The sequence below is a fragment of the Taudactylus pleione genome, unplaced genomic scaffold (assembly GCF_031769625.1).
Source record: "Taudactylus pleione unplaced genomic scaffold, aTauple2 ptg000434l, whole genome shotgun sequence".
Taxonomy (NCBI): domain Eukaryota; kingdom Metazoa; phylum Chordata; class Amphibia; order Anura; family Myobatrachidae; genus Taudactylus; species Taudactylus pleione.
Window position 1 is genome coordinate 7,061,729 of NW_028284836.1, and position 18,973 is coordinate 7,080,701.

An 18,973-nucleotide genomic window follows, 5' to 3' on the forward strand; every position below is an offset into this window, starting at 1 on the left:
CCATATTTAGAGCACTGATAAATAGATCCCTTATCAGCTCCTGTGAGTGATCATTCCTTTTTAGGTACAAAGGATTTATATATCCACCTGTTCCATACATGGACGGGAACCTTATCCCCAATAATGTCTGACAGGTTCACGTCAGTATGTAAAATGTGCCAGCGATTCCTTGGGAAAGTGACATCATAGCCCAGCGCCGAGCTCCCAACCCGTTACCACCTTGGAGGAGCAGCTGACAGCAATTTCACAGTTAAGAATCCACCTCATGTTAACTGCAAGTGCTCTGTATGGGGCTACTGAACGAGTGTCACATGCAGCCCCTCCCTCATTCATATAATTGCAGAAGTGTGCCGCCACGGCTGTCCCCATCTCCTGAAATACTCTGTGCTGCTGTGAACATTCCTTGAATCTGATTGGTTGAAATTTGCACATAATAGACAAGCAACAGATGCATATGATTTACAATAAGGTGCTCAAGCCCTAGTCACATGCACCTTTAAAAAAAAAAAAAAAAACAGCAAAGAAACCTGTTACAGTTCCAGAGTCACCGCCGGTGTTCCTAACCTATATATTCAAAAGTAAAAGTGCTGTAGTAATAGCAGAATCTAGGAAGATAACTTGTATATTGGATATCACAGATTAAAGTGTCCCAAAAAAGCTTGTTTTGGTACATCTAATGGGGCACATCCACTAGCAGACTGTGAAAAGACTGCACGATTACGACATTGTAATCGTGCAGTCGTTTCACAGTCTGCGCTGTGCCTACACTGAACGATCAGTCGTTCAATGTATGCACCCTCCCTCATCCCTGAACATGGGCAATCTGTCGTTATCGGCAGATTGACCAGCATGTTCAGGCGATGATAGATATCGTTCAATCGCTTAATTTAAACGGGTAGTGGATACCCCCCTTTACAGTAATGTAGCAGGGTCCCATTTTTACTGACTTTTAGGGGTACATTTACTGTCTGTCGGTTTTGATCTGTGCAGTTTTCGTTGACATGTAAAAAAAAAAGTTAACATTTTCTTAAAAAATGCATGGGGTCTCCTCCCAAATCAGTAACCAGCCCCAGACCTCTGAGCTTTTTTTGGCATTGGTTAACAGTGGAAAAAGGGTGTGGGGCTCCCCCGATTTTCCAACAACCAGGCTGATTCAACCAGGGGGCTGACGATATAGCAGAGTGACAGACAGTGTGGGTTCCCCCTGCCATAACGCATAATGGCAACCAGCCCCAAACTGGAATCCCTGGGAAAGTCGGGAACCCCGTAAAAAAAGAAAAAAAAGACAAAATGGCCAGGGAGACCCCACGCTGTGTGTCTCCCTGCTAAGGGGGAACCCCACACATTTATTTTTTATTTTAACCTTTTTTTTTATATATATATTTTAACCTAACGAAGCCTGCACGGATCATAGTGATCTGTGCAGTGCTTCTGCCAAACTCATCTGCCACAGGTAGGTCTATTGTTTGGGTGGGTTTACTGTAGTTTCACGGTCATCTTTTGGTCCATTATAAAACCGAACAATAGTAAATCTGCGGATCCTCTTCTTCTCTATTTAAAATAATCAATAGTTGTTACAGTGTTCTAAACTGTCGGGATTTTGGTCGTTTTGCCGTCGGATCTGACTATAGTAAATGGCCGATTTGCAAAATTCACGGCACAACAACCAAAAAGCCAAAATTGACCTTTAATTAATTTAGCCCTTCATTTTTCCTTCTTACTGACAAAGGAAAATGTACTAATCGCCAGTAAATTTCTTTGCGGTAGGCAAGCCTGGTCGCTGTCCTGCCCTACCAGACCGCGCGGGAGGAGGAGCTGAGCTTGCATGCTGGCCAGGACTAGTTAGCAGGACTCCTCATTGAGGCTCACACTATAGTAATAGACAGCGGTGAGTAATGAGACAGAGGCAGTAGGGTAACTTGGTATTAACGTATGTATTGATGATGATGTAGACATATAAAATCAGTGCCATTAAACAGCCCTCCCTATAGCAGATAGAGAGGATGGTTGGTTCATCTGCGCTAGCGTTTTATAAAACCACCAGTGCCTTCCCCATCACAGCAAGCTGCTTTATTGACCTTTAATAAACGTATCATACTGGTAGTGACATGAAGAGAATGCCAAAGGCTGGGTTCATGGGGACAACTCTTTTGGACTTGCGGATGAGATGGCCAACCCCTCCCGTTACGTCATCCCAGTTCCCGCCCTAAGCTTCTTGAAAAAAGGTGGCTGTCGCCGATCATCCCTGGACATTCACAAACAAATAAAGCAAAAAAGAGTCTCTGTCGCTTAACATTGTGCTGGGCAGCTCAAGCACCCTTTGGGGTCCACAGTCCAAATCATCGTGAGGGCCATGACGTTCTACCTCGAAGCTTCTTCCTTAAGTTCTTTGTTTTTCCGCACTTCTTCCGCGTGTTTGTCCTGGGGAGGAGACGGACAGATGGTGTGAGTGTGACATAGCTAATAAACAACCCCCCCCCCCTCATCCCCACCCTTTATTTCACTGTTATAGATTAGATTTCTCTGCTTTACACACATTATGCATAGGCTCCATTTACATGCAAGGCCTGCCTACGCTCCTGGAACGTCCGAGAGACCCCTGAAATTCTGGGGGTGATCTTAAGAGAGTAGACACCCTCCCAAATCCTGCTTCCCGTGGAGACGTGATTCTCTGCGACTCGTAGGCCCGCCCCCGACACGTCATGTCACCGTAGCTCAGCCCACACTGCGGGATGAACTGTGCCATTGTGCATCAGGGGCGTGGTCAGGAGGGAGCAAATAAGTGTCATCACGCCCCCCGCCCTTGCCCATTGGACTGCATCCAGAGAGGAGGTCCATGTGGACAAGTACAGTTTAGGCTTAATGAATGTGCGTTGAATGCCCGATTTCTACACCAGGGTGCACAAGACCTTATAGATAAAAACAAGACCAGTTACATTGTCTCATATATATATATATATATATATATATATATATATAAAAAAATTAAGCAGTATCCCTTCCGGCTTGTTGTAGTGAAAGGGAAGACGGGGTTAGGTGAGCTCAGGCTGAATGTATTCATGTTAGAAGGAATTTCCACTTGCTGCACATATCATATACACTTTCTCTCCACAAGAGGGCACCATAATAGGTCTCTGTAATTGGTGTTCCCAAGAAAATCTTGCAGGGTTTTTTTCACTTCAGGAAATTATTCCCATCAGTCTGAATTCCTGTCTGAAATAACCAGAGTTACGAGGTCTACTGGGTGTAATTCATCTAATTCACAATGCATTTGGAAAGAAAGGTGCGCCCTCTACAGCAGGCCTGGCCAACCTGTGGCTCTCCAGCTGTTGTGAAACTACAAGTCCCAGCATGCCTTGCCACAGTTTTGCTATTAGGGAATGCTAAAACTCTGGCAAGGCATGCTGGGACTTGTAGTTTCACAAAAGCTGGAGACCCACAGGTTGGCCAGGCCTGCTCTACAGACTAAATAATCCTATGACTTTCCAAATGCAGGATAATGGTGTTATGGCCATAAAGATCAGCCAGCAGCCTATAAGCGAGCAGCGTTGTATCACATTTATGTGCTTTCTTATATATACTGCAGGAAACCTTCAATAAATAACCTTTTTTTGGCAGACACAGCAAGCTCCTACCCCCAAGTGTACTAATATACAGAGCAAGCCTCGTATACCAAGTGTATCATGTTCTATGCTGTAATTATCCATAAGCACAGACACAAGCTTACGTTAGGCTGTATATGTCCCAGTGCTGTTACTTCTGGGTGAGGGGCTCTGCTCTGGTCAGCAGGAGCCCCACAACTCAGCAGCAGCCCAGTTACGCCTCCTAAGTGACAGCAGTTTCCTGCTAGAGATTTCTGTATTTGGAAGGCTATATCCATCAGACATCTCCCGATCACCACACCCAGTATCTTCTCCTCAACGCTCCCACCTTTATCCCTATGCTGGCACAAGAACACCAGACCAGTGGAGTCCTGCAATTGGCTGGAGGAGGACCGGAACCATGAACTATAATTAGGAAGGGGTTGGCGAGTGTAGCACCAGATGAGAAAATAATTTTGGCCATTAAATCAGGTGCCACCTCCACCAAAACTACTGGTCTAACATCTTGTGGCCTGCAATGCTGGGCACCGATCTGCCAGACTTCTGCAGGACTCCTCTGTACCCAGTGTTCAAGAGCCCATTTTCAGCTAAGCATGGAAGGACAATGGATCAGGCTTCCACTGCCTCTCTAGCCCGCTGGGTTCCAAGGGGGCGGAGTTGACTGTAGGTGGGCACCACTGTGAGTTTTCATCAGGTCACTCAGCAGAATGTACGTACAGTTGGGCTTATCACTGGGAAGGCACAAGACAAAGACTCGCACACAAGGGAAGAACGTGTAATTACCACTTTAACTAACCTTTAACTAACCTTCTCCTGCAGACGCTCCAGCATGGCGGCTAAGTGCGCTTCCCTGTTCTCCTTGTTGACCTCCATTTTCTGTGTTAGTTTCTCTTTGGCCATTTTGCTGAAGTTGTTGTTTTCCTCAATGGCTTTCTGAATAACTTCCCGTTCGTGCTCCCTCTTCTCCGCCAGGTGTTTGAGGAGCTCGGCTTCATGGTACTGCGTTATTCAGAGAGATTCAATGTCAGTCTTATTGATCAGTACGTATCCCAATGAGACAATCACATCTATACTCATCACCGCACCAGCATGACACATTATATTTCTTTACTTCTAGAGGCCACGTTTCTGTTGTTTCAGTGATACCATGCACCCATTAGTTCTGGTAACCCCATTCACGTCTTCACCCCTGCATCTAGCAGGGGGGGGGGGAGCTGATACTGATCTCTTTTACAAATCCTTTGGCTCTACCACACATAGGGATCCCAGGTGATGTCCCTTTAGGGAAGTCACAGGCTTTCCCTGTGATCATTGGGAATCTCAGGCTTTCTCATAGTCTCATACAGATGTTGGGGATTCACTTAACAGAATTCTACTTTTGTCCAACTTTTCAGCTTGGTAGGAGTCCCTTCCCTCTCTGCTGTGGGGTTCCTGGATGAAATTAGGTCACTGGAAGGAAGGAACCTGACCAGCTGTGGTAGGCACTATGTGATCTCTTACAGATGGAGAAGCAAGTCAGGACCCTCTTTGCATAGGGCACAGTGCACCCCGAGTCCAGCACAAAGGGAACAGAGTATTGAACACAATTAGGGATTAATTTAAGATAACCACAGGTCTGTGAGCATGATGCACAATAATGGAATGGATAAAAGATTTAACAAATACTTGTCACAAACTATTTGTCTTCCTTGTTATAAGTAAATTATACATGATTCCTACCCATAAGCAGAGACAGGCATTACATGGGCTGGGTCAACATTTAGAAGAAGAATAGTTATGCGTATTGCTACAGCTAACAATATAGCCACTTCCACTAAGTGTAGGTGACCGGTAGACTTCAAATGAGGCAGAGTCACTCTGAGTATACGTTATAAGACTCTATGTGCCTCGTGCCTCAGTGATATCCCCAGATCCAAGTGAAAGCTAGGTCCCAGGTACCCAGTAATTACCCAGACTGTCCCTGTCTGACCCATTTACCTTGCGCCTCTCTTCAGCCGCTTCGAGTTTTTTCTGGATCTCCTCCAGGGAGGGGTCTCGCCGCTGGGGAAGGGTGGCGTTAAGTTCTGGGACTCCCTCAAATGAAGGCGGCTTTAGAATGACTTCGAAGGCATGGCCGGAGGCTCGCTTGTTTAATTCTATGACCTCCATGTCTGAGATAACGCACCACGTCAGGTCCACAGTGTCTGCTGCGAGGAGAGAGCAGAACCATCAGATTATTCCCTGCACCAGTTCACCATCCCCAGCCCTCCAATTTGTACATCCCCTTCCAACTTTGCCCCCCCCATAGCACATATAGGGGTCCCCCTGTGAACTTTGTGAGCTGAAGATCAGGTTAATTTGGAAAACAACAGTCCATGGTCTGACACCAAACCCACACCCCACCCTTCCCTCTCACCCCCACCCTGAGAATTATCTGCAGCCTAGCTAGTGATCTTCTGTACATTGTTGCAACAATATTGTTACTCTGTACAATCCTTGAACCTCACTGCTGCTGGGAGCCGATCGTTTTACATCTTGGCCCCAACCAAGAGGAAACTAAATGTAACGCAAGCTTATATCAATATATAGATAATGATGGCATATATCATGTACTTACCATCATATTTGTAGGTCTGTTTTTTTGAAGGATCAGAGAGAAAGCAAGAACAGAATAGAGACACTAGGGGGAGCTCCTTCATCTTCTCTTTGTAGGCTGCAAGGGACAAAGAGGTCATGTTATTCTCCTTCCAAAACCGGACTCCTCCATGGGCATATCACAGATGGGGAGTATTGTTCCTTGTGGACACAAATCCCACCGGCTCTGCTTCGGTCCTGTGCTATGAGGTTGTGCAGGACACAGAGCGAGTCTATGTTTTACAGTACGCTTAAACACAGGAAGTCTGCTGAGCATAAGGAAAAAAAAAACCTCCCTCACAATTCCAGTTTCATCTCACATATCCTTATTTGTGGCCAGAGCTGGTATACTGACATATACGGTGTAACTCGTAAAATGACAACATAAAACAATATGGTTTTAATGCAGCAGACATGAATAGGGTGTGGAGCATGGATTTACCCAATAACAGACAGTTGGTCTACTGCACAGGTTCTCAAACTCGGTCCTCAGGACCCCAAACTGTGCATGTATTCCAGGTCTCTTTACAGAATCACAAGTGAGATATTCGCTCCACCTGTGGATCTTTTAAAATGTGTCAGTGAGTAATGACTGCACCTGTGCACCTGCTGAGTGACCTGCAAAACATGAACTGTGTGGGGTCCTGAGGACCGAGTTTGAGAACCACTGGTCTACTGTAAGGTCTGAGAGGGTCTCACCTGCCAAGGTCATGATGCTGAGGTCCTTATTTGGCTTCTACGAGGTTCACAGTATGAGGTAAATCACCTGTAAGACAGAAGATACACTATTTATAGACAGCTCAGCTACTGATCGCAGACCAGCAACATTCTATGGGATCGTTGTATCAAGCAGTGAAAAGCATGGAGAAGTGGATCACTGCAGACGTTGCCCATAGCAACCAATCAGCTTCTACCTAACATTTTATAGAATTAACTTAATAAATCCTACCTCAAAGCTGATTGGTTGCTATGGGCTACCACTCCACTGGCCCACTTCTCCAGTCTATTCATCGCTCGATACATCACCCCCTATATACTGTACATTTCCTAGTACACAACTAGTCTTTGCACCCAATGTTATATTTATAATTGTCATTTCTTTTACATTTCCATGGTGATTATTATTTTTTTTTACAAAAGATTTCCCCAAGGAACAGTATTAGCTCCATTTCCTGCGTGTCGCACAACATTGTGATATAAATCTAACGCACTGTCTATAAGGGGCTCTCTTATGTATACAACAGGTACAAGAGAGAGCCAACACAGAACAGAACATTCCACAAAAGGACAAAAACACCATGGGAAGGGGGGGTGTATCACGTTTGGGGAGAGATACTGGGGGGATGTATCGAGCCTTGGAGGGAGATACTGTGGAGTAAGCAACCAATCAGCTTCTCACTGTCATTTCAAAGACTGTGCTAGATAAATGACAGTGAGAAGCTGACTGGTTGGTTTGGGCTCCAGTTTATCTCTAACCAAGGCTTGATACATCTCCCCCCAAGTCTGGTCTCTGCAATCAGCAAAAGCCCCATCTAGCAGACCCATTGTGGCTGGTTACTGTAGTTTGCATTAGGATCTCTACAGCGGACATAGTAATGCATTATATTATTATCCATTATGTGATAAGGAATAAGCAAATCCAATACAGAAACTTTAGGGTCTATGCACTAAGCCTGGAGAGAGAGAAAGTGCCAACCCATCAGCTCTTGTCACTTTACAGGCTGTGTTTAAAAAACGATAGGAGCTGATTGGTTGGTACTTTATCTCCGTTCACTTTATCTTTCTCCTTAAAACATAGACCCCTAAAGTCATGTAACATTGAGCATTAGACGCCAGCGATCCAACGCAGCTGTACCTAATGGATGGTGCACATATATAAGTGGAGGCACTGCCATGTCTGACACAGAGACAGGTGCCCGGGACACGCGGATTCGGTATGACTTGCGTCCGGCGGTTCAAATCCCGACAGCGGCTGCCCGACATGGGTGAAAATCCCGATCGTCTCTAAGGTAAGTGTTCACTAACCTAATTCCCTCCCCTAACCCTAACCCTCCTTTAGGGTGCCTAACCCTATCCTTCCCCCCAGTGCCTAACCCTAATCCCCCCTCTAAGTGCCTAAACCTAACCCCCTCCTTCCCCGCCAACTAACCCTAAGTCTCCTGGGGGTGCCTAGCCCTAACCCTCCCTCCCCCTAGCCTAACCCTTACCTCCCGGGGGGGTGCCTAACCCTAAGTCCCCCCCCCGGGGGTGCCTAACCCTAACCTCCCGGGGGGGTGCCTAACCCTAAGTCCCCCCCCTGGGGTGCCTAACCCTAACCTTCCCTCCCCCTAGCCTAACCCTAACCTCCCGGGGGGGGGGTGCCTAACCCTAAGTCCCCCCCGGGGGTGCCTAACCCTCCCCCTCCCTCTAGCCTAACCCTAAGTCCCCCCCGGGAACCCTAACCCTCCCTCCCCCTAGCCTAGCCCTAACCTCCCGGGGGGGGTGCCTAACCCTAACCTCCCCCCGGGTGCCTAACCCTCCCTCCCCCTAGCCTAGCCCTAACCTCCCAGGGGGGTGCCTAACCTTAAGTCCCCCCCCAGGAGCCCTAAACCTATCCCTCCCCCCCAGCGGCTGTCCGCAGCGGAGCCCGGCATCACTTCGATCGGGATGACGGGCGCCGGTCTCCCGGTGTCGGTAAAATGACAGGCGTCTAAATTTAGATGCCTGTCCATTTAACCCTCGCTGGGATAAAGCAGTCGGGAAGCCGGCCGTCGGGATTACGTCCGCCGGCTTCCCGACCGCATATCGGACACACCAGGTGCCTGTCATTCTTCTGCAAATCCATGTAAACTGCACCGTTCACTGAACAGCAAAGAGGATAACAGCCAGTTCTGCGACACGGCACAGCAAGTATCCATGAAAGATGCAGAAGACAAGATGGCAACTCTGAGGCCGAACTGTCAATTAAATTAGCGAGTTCGGATTGAGTAAGATACTAGAAAACTACCCGTATATCAGAAATTGTTTCTCGGCAATTATTTTTATTAGAGATGAGCGGTTCGGATTCTGTGGAATCCGAACCGCTCCGAACATTGGGGATCCGAGTCCACCCGAACCCTGTTCGGGTGTTCACCGCCTGACTCGGATCCCCGTTCGGGGCCGAACGGCGGCCGCCTGATGTCGGATTCTCACTAGAGAATCCGACATCAGGTCTCCTCGCGTGTAGGGCAGAGCGCAGTGATAGCGCTCTGCCCTACACAGACACAGACACACAGCCGCCAGCGGCAGCTGTGTGTTTGTTACAGCAGCCAATGAGAGTCACACAGACTCTCATTGGCTGCTGCACGGAGGGAGCCGGCTGGAGCTCACACATGAGCTCCGTCTTCCGGCTCCCTCCTCAGCGTGTGACAGAGCGGACGGCGCGGGAGCGGGGATACAGGTAAGTTTTATTTTTTTATTTTTTTTACTTGTCAAAGGTCCGGGGGCGCTACTGGGGGGGGGGGTCTGCACTACTGGGGGGGTCTGCTACTGGGGGGGGGCTATACTACTGGGGGGCCATACTACAGAGGGGCCTGCTACTGGGGGGGCTATACTACTGGGGGGGGGTCTGCACTACTGGGGGGGGTCTGCTACTGGGGGAGGCAATACTACTGGGGGGGCCATACTACAGAGGGGCCTGCTACTGGGGGGGCTATACTACTGGGGGGGGGGTCTGCTACTGGGGGGGCCATACTACTGGGGGGATCTGCACTATTGGGGGGCCATACTACAGAGGGGCCTGCTACTGGGGGGGGGCTATACTACTGGGGGGGTCTGCACTACTGGGGGGGGTCTGCTACTGGGCAGGGCTATACTACTGGGGGGCCATACTACAGAGGGGCCTGCTACTGGGGGGGGCTATACTACTGGGGGGGGTCTGCTACTGGGGGGGCCATACTACTGAGGGGCCTGCTACTGGGGGGGGCCATACTACTGGGGGGGCCTACTACAGGGGGGGCCATACTACAGGGGGGGCCCATACTACAGGGGGGGCTACTACTGGAGCAGCCTACTACTGGGGGGGCCTGCTACTGGGGGAGCCATACTACTGGGGGAGCCATACTACTGGGGGGGCATACTACTGGGTGGCCTGCTAATGGGGGGCATACTACTGGGGGGGCCTGCTAATGGGGGACATACTACTGGGGGGGCCTGCTAATGGGGGGCATACTACTGGGGAGCATTCAACTGGGGGCACTGCATAGTGGACCGTACTACTAAGGGGACTGCATAGGGGGCACCACTGCTGGGGGACATTGTGTAAGGGACACCGCTACTGTGGGCATTGTGTAAAAGGGTCACTACTGTGGGCATTGTGTAAAAGGGGCACTACTGTGTGTCGTAACATAAATAAGAGACACTACTTTATGGTGTAATGTGAATCAGGCCCTATGTGCGGTGTAATGCTAATAAGATTGTGCACTGTGACTCCTAGGGCCGTAGCCCACTTTGTAAACAAGTACTGTGACTCTGCTGGCCGTACCCCACTGGGTGGGTGCACTACTTTTCATTTCTGCCACTGCTGTGTGGCAATGTGTCATAGATGTGCTTTATACTGTGGTGTCTGTGTCGTTGTGCCGCTGCTTTGTCGCTTAGTAACCAGTCAGCTCACTGCAACCTTTGGCCAATAATGTTGAAAACAATATTATAAGCTGTGATATGGTCTAAATTGACTGGAAATTAATGTTATTGAGGTTAATAATACTCTAGGAAGAAAAAAAAGACCAATTTATGTGATTTTAGCTTTTTTTGTCAATTTTTGTAAAAAAATCCAAATCCAAATCCAAATCCAAAGCCAGTCACCGCAGTTTGGCAAATCCAAATCCAAATCCAAAGCCGGACGACGAATTAGAACCAAATCCAAATCCAAATCCGGCAAAAATGGTCCGGCGCACATCCCTAATTTTTATTTGCTTCTCCTGTTGTTTTTGCCAATTGAGGGAGAAGTTTTGCATAATTATCCTAGGTGTCAGCCATATTTGAAATGCACCAGTCAACAACTCACTGTGGGGGCTGCCATTTTGTGGGCTGAGCCAATATCCATGAGAATTCAGCCAATCAATGGACAAGATGTGATGTCACTGCTAGGCCCGCACAATGGCTGCCTCTACGGTGTGTAGGAACGGGAAGACTAATGTGGAATAATACATTGAATGCCAAGTAATTATTAGCTGATATAACCACACCTGGTTAGCACAAAGTAGAGGTTACATTTGTGTATTATCAGCTTTACATCACTTACTGCTGTTATCAGAAAATGGGTTAGTTTTCCAAAATAATTTTCGGTGGAAGGAAAATTTATGGGGGGAAAAAAAGCCAAAAGTTACTAGCAATCGTCAAGTATTCAGTAAATATTCTAGAAGGGTAAACAATACTGATTGATTAACTTATTGAGGTACTGACCATGTGACCTATTGATAGAGTGACTAACTTTAAGACACATGGGTCTAGAACCATATATATATATATATTTGTAAAGGACCATTTCCTTCCACCCTGGAGGCCAATATCATGAAAAACACTACATTCTGCTTGATTTAGGGGTCTAATTACTAAGCCTTGGATGGAGATAAAGTGGACAAAGGTAAAGTACCAGCCAACCAGCTCCGAACTATCATTTCTCAAACACAGCCTGTGACATGGCAGCTCGGAGCTGATTGGCTGGTACTTTATCTCCTTTCACTCTATCTCCACCCAAGGCTTAGCAAATAGACCCCTTAATCAGATATTTTCAGAATTTCAGGAGGTAAGAAAAAAAACACGTTTGACCTGCTCTGCAGTGAATATCGCTATAAAGGATTCCCCCACCCTAAATAGAGAGACACCTCCATTTTAAAGCAAATATTCAGTCAGAGCCCCCAACCCACAGCGGAAGCGGACATACTGTGGGCTGAGACGAAATTCAAAAATCAGTTCACTAGATAGTTGGTAGTAAAGCTGATTTCCACCAAATTAATAGCTTGTAATGTCATCCTGAGATTCCTGTCAGGGAGCAATATGGCTGCCTGAGCTGAGTGTAAGTGACAGGTACACTTAGATGAGGTACGGTCAGTCTGTGGATCCCTGATCATACTGACTAACATCAGGGTGCAGCTGACACCAATGACTGGAGTTATTAGACAATATATATTATATATAGGAGGATTCCTATATCCTCAGTGTTTATTGTTCCCAACAAAGCTGCCAGCGATTGCTGAGCAATTTGCATGTGTCTGGTACATAGTTACATACACAGCCATGATGCTGGATAAGAACCTGACAGGTTTAAATCAGCGTACATGAGAACTGTCTGCACTGCAGTATATCCAAACAGCATGTACTTATTGTACTGCAGACCCTCCAACATGACCCCTTCCATCAGGTGCACAATGCTCTGCTCCTGGACTTCCCTCGTAATTTATGATTGCAGACACCTGTGTTGAGCTAATTAACTGGTTTCAACACAGGTGACTGCAATCATAAATTAAGAGGGAAGTCCAGGAGCAGAGCATTGTGCACCTGATGGAAGGGGTCATGTTGGTCTGTTGTACTGTACATGTCACGAATAACCTGGTGTAAGCCTACATAGAGACACTCCAGTTCGTGTCTCTTGGGGGAAGCACATACACAGTGCACTCCATACTTCCTACTCAAAGAAAGGTTGCACTTAGAGTTGTACTATTTGCGCTAATAGCTCTGTTTACTAAGCCTTGGATGGAGCTAAATTACCAACCAATCAGCTCCCAGCTGGCACTTGACAGGCTGTTTTTGAAAAATGACAGTTAGGAGCTGGTTGGCCGGTACTTTCTCTCCGTCCATTTTATCTTCATCCAAGGGCTCAGTCAATAGACCCCTAAATGCTGTAAATATGAATAACTTAGAACGACAAAAGCATTAAAACATTTATAGTTCCCGCTTTGTGTTGCAATTCAGGGCGGTGTCAAAAACATATAGAAAACATTTGACTGAATCAACAACATAATTAAAAAAATTAAAAAAAGAAAAGAATAAAATTGCAGCCAAGGTGGAATTAACACCCCGAGTTACATAAATGACGATAGAATGAGATAACGCATCAGTGTAAGGATATGTTGTACAGGCTCGGTCCTACCAGCTGCCGATGACATAATGCCGTACACTGAATTAAGTGGGGCAAATGTAACAGAGCAGGTGGAAGCCAGAATGGCCTGTATTACACTATGCACCGTACCAGAGCACACTGTACAGCGCTGGCGAGTTTGCTGGCTCTATGGAAATAAACGTTAATAATAAGAATATCTTCACCTTTGACAGCAAACAACAATGAAAGAAGAAACCGTTAACCCCTTGATATTCTATGGTTCTCAAGTGGTTAAATATCCTCCGAATTTAACCCCTTCACCCAGCCTGCTGATCTCTGCGGGAGCTACTTCAGGACAGGCTGGGTCCGTCGCAGATATCTCAGGGTGATCTCTGCGAGTCCCTATCCTCACCTCCCCTGTGACCACCTTCATACCTGCCGCCCTTACACGTTACCCCCTGCGCTAGTCACCCTTTATCTGATGATTGTGCGGGGTTCACATTACATCCACCATATGACCCAATAATGCTATGCATAGACATGACAGCGGGCAGTGCATATATCGGGGCGCCCGTGCACCCACAGTGCCCACCGGGTGGGCTCCCATGCTAGGCACACAGGTCAGGGCGCTGCACTGTACAAAGCAAGGGGTAACAATGTAACGGAGGGATCACAAAGAATGAAATAACCAGAAAACTGAAACATTCAGCAATGTCTGCAGATGTTACTATTAACCACAATGCATATGGCATCCCGTGTACAGTTATATGGTGAATGTTTGCTAAATATCTACATAGAAATGCAGCAGCTATCCCCTGTGCCCATAATGTACAATATTGTTGACTCACCTTTGTCTGGTAGGATACTGGGCTCCTGTCGGCTCAACTCCCTGAATTAAATCTCTTAGAGACAATCCCAGCATCAGCACCGGCTCTCACCATGACATCACCTCTGAGCATTCCCATTGGCTGGCTCAGCCAGCCCGCAGATTGGCCAGCATCTTCCGGGGAAGCTCAGTCTGCCTGAGTAACACGCTGCATAGAGGAAAAAGGATGATGTCACTTACACAGCCTCTCTGCCCATCATCACAGCAGCCCAAGGAGAAAACCTCAGCACCAAAAAAAAAGGCTCTGTGCATTATTGTCTGCGTTAGGTGTGCACGGTGCATATAGAAAATAATGTTAGCTGATGGGCGCAATACATGACTATTATATATATTGTATATATACAGACACACTATATATGTATATACAAGTGTACAATATATACACACACATAAATATATATATATACATACAGTATATACATACGGTATATAAATATGTATACTGTGCAGTGTATATAGATACATCTATAGTGTGTGTGTGTCTGCAGTATAAATCAGTGGCCAGTTTTGGGTTTGGAACAATTTGTTCTTGCACAGATGTTGGGGGCAGATCCTGCAAATATAAATACCTGAGCTTCCTGTGTACCCCCCCTCCTACCTGTGTGATCTTCTCCCCCCTCTTTATTCTGCACCATGTTTTGCAACTGTAAATTTAATATACACAAAATTATTTTAAAATAAAGAATTTCCTTAATCTGGGTCCCTCAGGTCTACGATGCTCTGACAGGAACTGTCCTGGAACATCTCCCTCAGGGGCACTCCCCTTGGCAGCACGCAGCACCTTCGTTTGCAGCGCACGGAATGCTTGGCATCGCCGCACATAGCACAACAAAGGTGGCAATCGTGGTGGAGATGACCGTGGGGCGACTGGCCCCCCCTGAAAAAGAGAAATGTCAGCCGGGTATGCGCAGAACCCTTCAGAACAAGGCGTGATTCAGGGGTGCACATAATTCACATGCACTGCCGACGTTCACGGTCGTTGGCTAGAAGTGAACCCCAAAAAAAGTCTGTTTCATGGGTGTATTATGGGAGTGTCAGTGAAAGCAGCTGCATTCCCGGGTGCACAGCCGCAGACACAGAGGCCATAGTCAGATAGAAGAGCTGCACCTGCCGTAGCGTTGGTGCCAGTGTCTGTGCTGCGCGCGATGTTGACGCCTGATGGACCACCGGCAATATAGCAGCGCGCAGACACCATCATTTGCTTATTATCGCGGCCGCAGCTTCAGCAGCAGACACAAGAGCCGACGCGGAGCATCCATCTCTGAATCTAGTGTACTAGAGGTGCCGGGCTGTGACTGTAACCGCTCAGGGATTAGTTTTAAACACGTACAATGTGGGAGATGATGCACAACGGGACTCGGGGTGAGAAGTAGCCGCGGCACCTGTATCGCAGCCCTTCTTACATAGATTCAGGCTCAGTCGCACACAGAAGTACAAATGTCACGCATCAAATTGATCCGTGCAATCTGGCAAAGTAGCTTTTGTCCATGCACCCGGCAAGTCTAATGCAGGTGCCATGGTGACAGCGATGGCAGCAACCCCCAGAGCCCTGTGAGACGCACCCTAGCCCTTATCTCTACTGATTGGCTTTTTGCTTAGTAACCATCAGAGCCGTAACTAGGGCTCTGAGTGCCCTGTGCCGGCCCTGCCCCTTTTCCGCATGACGTCGCACATAAGGGGGCGTGGCCGACGGCACTTGAAGCTGCAGCACTGCCCGGACCGTCTTCAATATGCTCAGGGCAGCTGTAATTATGGCAGGGTGTCTGCCTATAGCGTCCAATGCCTGTAGCGTTCAATGTAGCGGTGCTTTGCAGGCACCCTCCAGCCAGAAGCCGGGCCGCGGGGTGGGGACGTTGCCGTCCATAGAGTCCTGTGCTCTGTGCGGTCTCACTGGCCGCTCGCCCCTAGTTACGGCTCTGGGGACCATTCCTACTGATAGTACTAAACTCTTTAGTGTCACAGCTGTATTATATGAAATCCTGGCCATCAAGGGGTGGTCAGAAAAACGCAGGCGTGTCTGACCATGTGAACGCTGTTTCATGTGTGTGCGTAAATTAGCCATAGCGATTGCATTCTCAGCATGAGAGCTATCAGCGTCTCAGGAGATCTGCAGTACTTGCGACTGGTTAGACCTGCCGCAAGGGCAAGATGGTTGCTTGATGTGCGTCATTGTTACCAATATTTCCGCAGGTAAGCGACATCATACGCAGATGAGAAGGCAGCAGCGGGCATCCCTATATTCAGGTTTTCTTTGCACCCGTTAGCATATTTTCGCAGCTGCATTGCGTACGGACTCGCAGCTGTGATCGCATTATCGTCCATCTGTGAATCAGGTCCTCTTATAATAACAACAGTCACCGGCACAGCAGCCTCCAGACCGCGTAACTTTCCAGAACATGTTCCCAGTATCATTAGATGGCATTGGCTATAGTAGCCTATGGGCTACCTTACACGAAAATCCATTCCTTGCAGCTTGCGCATGCCAATTGCCACACATGCGTGTTTCAACCGCTAGGTCCGGAATCCATAAGTAGCTGCATTGCTAAGACCACTCCATCTTAGAAGAGCTGTCCCGACAACAAGGTAATCCTGCGTAGCAACAATAGAAAATGCCAATATCCAGGCAAATAGAGGGGGAGATGATCAAAGTTTATTTATGAATAATGATTGATGTATCTCCTCAATAAAGAGGAAAAGAAACAATCAAGATAGCAAATATAAGCAATACTGGGGAAGTCAGTAATGACACAGTCAATCGGTGTAGAAGATAAAACCCAACATAAAGTTTTTCATCTGCTGTTGGGGATGTAGGTTATTATTATTATTATTGTTTATTTATATGGCGCCACAAGTGTTCCGCAGCGCCTTACACAGTACATAACCAAAAAAGTGACTTACAGTACAATACAATGCAGGACAAGGATAATATACATTGATACATTGGTGACCATAACACCCAAATAGCAACAGAGCATAAGCAGCCAAGTGTTAGGTGCCCTAGTGGGGAATAAGAAGTAGAAGAAAATAAAGCAAGTAGAAGCACAAGAGGGTAGAGGGCCCTGCTCGTAAGAGCTTACATTCTAAAGGAAAGGGTAAACAGACAGGCGTGACACAGATGGGGTAGATGGGGAGGACGGAGCATGTAGCAGAAGGTTAGGATGAGAGCTGGAAGGCTATGATGAAGTAGTGGGTCTTGAGAGCCCATCTGAAGGATTGTAGAGAGGCAGAGAGTCTGATAGGGAGAGCGTTCCAGAGGTGGGGAGCAGCATGGGCAAAATCTTGGAGGCGGGAGAGGGAAAAAGTAATAAGTTGACAGGAGAGGTGGCATGCATTTGTTGAACGAAGAGAGCGGACAGGAGAGTGAAGGGAGATGAGGTCAGAGATGTAAATGGAAGAGGAGTGGGTGAGGGCTTTGTAAGCAAGTGTGAGAACCTTGAATTGGGTTCTGAAGGGGAAGGGGAAACGGGTGGTAGATGTAGGTCGGGTAGGGATGTAGGATGGATAGGGATGTAGGTTGGGTGGAGATGTATATTTAGTGGGGATGTAGGTTAGGTGGGGATGTAGGATGGGTGGTAGATGTAGGTTGGGTAGTAGATGTAGGTTGGATGGGAATGTAGGTTGGGTGGGGATGTAGGATGGATAGGGATGTAGGATGGATAGGGATGTAGGTTGGGTGGGGATGTAGGATGGATAGGGATGTAGGATGGATAGGGATGTAGGTTGGGTGAAGATGTATATTTAGTGGGGATGTAGGTTAGGTGGGGATGTAGGTTGGGTGGTAGATGTAGGTTGGATAAGGATGTAGATTGGGTGGGGATGTAGGTTGGATGGGGATGTAGGTTGGGTGGTAGATGTAGGTTGGGTGGTAGATGTAGGTTGAATGGGGATGTAGGATGGATAGGGATGTAGGTTGGGTGGAGATGTATATTTATGGGGATGTAGGTTACACGGGGATGTAGGTTGGGTGGAAGATGTAGGTTGGATGGGGATGTAAGTTGGGTGAGGATGTAGGATGGGTGGGGATGTAGGTTGGGTGGGGATGTAGGATGGATAGGGATGTAGGATGGATAGGGATGTAGGTTGGGAGGAGATGTAGGTTGGATGGGGATGTAGGTTGGGTGGATATGTAAGTTGTATTGGGATGTAAGTTGGGTGAGGATGTAGGATGGGTGGGGATGTAGGTTGGGTGGGGATGTAGGATGGATAGGGATGTAGGATGGATAGGGATGTAGGTTGGGTGGAGATGTAGGTTGGATGGGGATGTAGGTTGGGTGGATATGTAAGTTGTATTGGGATGTAAGTTGGGTGAGGATGTAGGATGGGTGGGGATGTAGGATGGGTGGAGACGTTGGAATGGTGGGGATGTTGGAATGGTGGGGATGTAGGATGGGTGGAGATGTTGGAATGGTGGGGATGTAGGATGGGTGGAAGATGTAGGTTGCGTGGTAGATGTAGAATGTATGAGGATGTAGGATGGATGGGAATGTAGGATGGGTGAGGATGTAGGATGGATGGGGATGTAGAATGGGTGGGGGATGTAGGATGGGTGGAGATGCTGGAATGGTGGGGATGTAGGATGGATGGAGATGTAGGTTGGGTGGATATGTAGGATGGATGGGGATGTAGGATGGATGGGGATGTAGGATGGATGTGGATGTAGGATGGATGTGGATGTAGGTTGGGTGGGGATGTAGGATGGATGAGGATGTAGGATGGATGGGGATGTAGGATGGATCAGGATGTAGGATGGATGGGGATGTAGGATGGGTGGGGATGTAGGATGGGTGGAGATGTTGGAATGGTGGGGAAGTAGCA

At 47.6% G+C, this 18,973-nt stretch overlaps 1 protein-coding gene across 3 annotated transcripts; it reads right to left on the minus strand.

Annotated features, from left to right (window-relative positions):
* Positions 1-1,915: 1,915 nt before the first annotated feature.
* Positions 1,916-14,176, minus strand: STMN4 (stathmin 4). Of its 3 annotated transcripts, none has more exons than XM_088447534.1 (6): positions 14,121-14,176; positions 6,915-6,981; positions 6,199-6,294; positions 5,580-5,788; positions 4,410-4,601; positions 1,916-2,421 (listed from the first exon to the last, which is right to left on the minus strand). In XM_088447534.1, the coding sequence occupies exons 2-6, from the start codon at positions 6,925-6,927 to the stop codon at positions 2,362-2,364; spliced, it is 570 nt and encodes a 189-aa protein (XP_088303660.1). In that variant the 5' UTR covers positions 6,928-6,981; positions 14,121-14,176; the 3' UTR covers positions 1,916-2,361. The 3 variants fall into 3 exon arrangements, with proteins under 3 accessions (XP_088303660.1, XP_088303661.1, XP_088303662.1); XM_088447536.1 differs by having other exon boundaries at positions 2,339-2,421; positions 4,399-4,601; XM_088447535.1 differs by lacking the exons at positions 6,915-6,981; positions 14,121-14,176 and adding an exon at positions 6,658-6,746.
* Between the last annotated feature and the right edge of the window lie 4,797 nt (positions 14,177-18,973).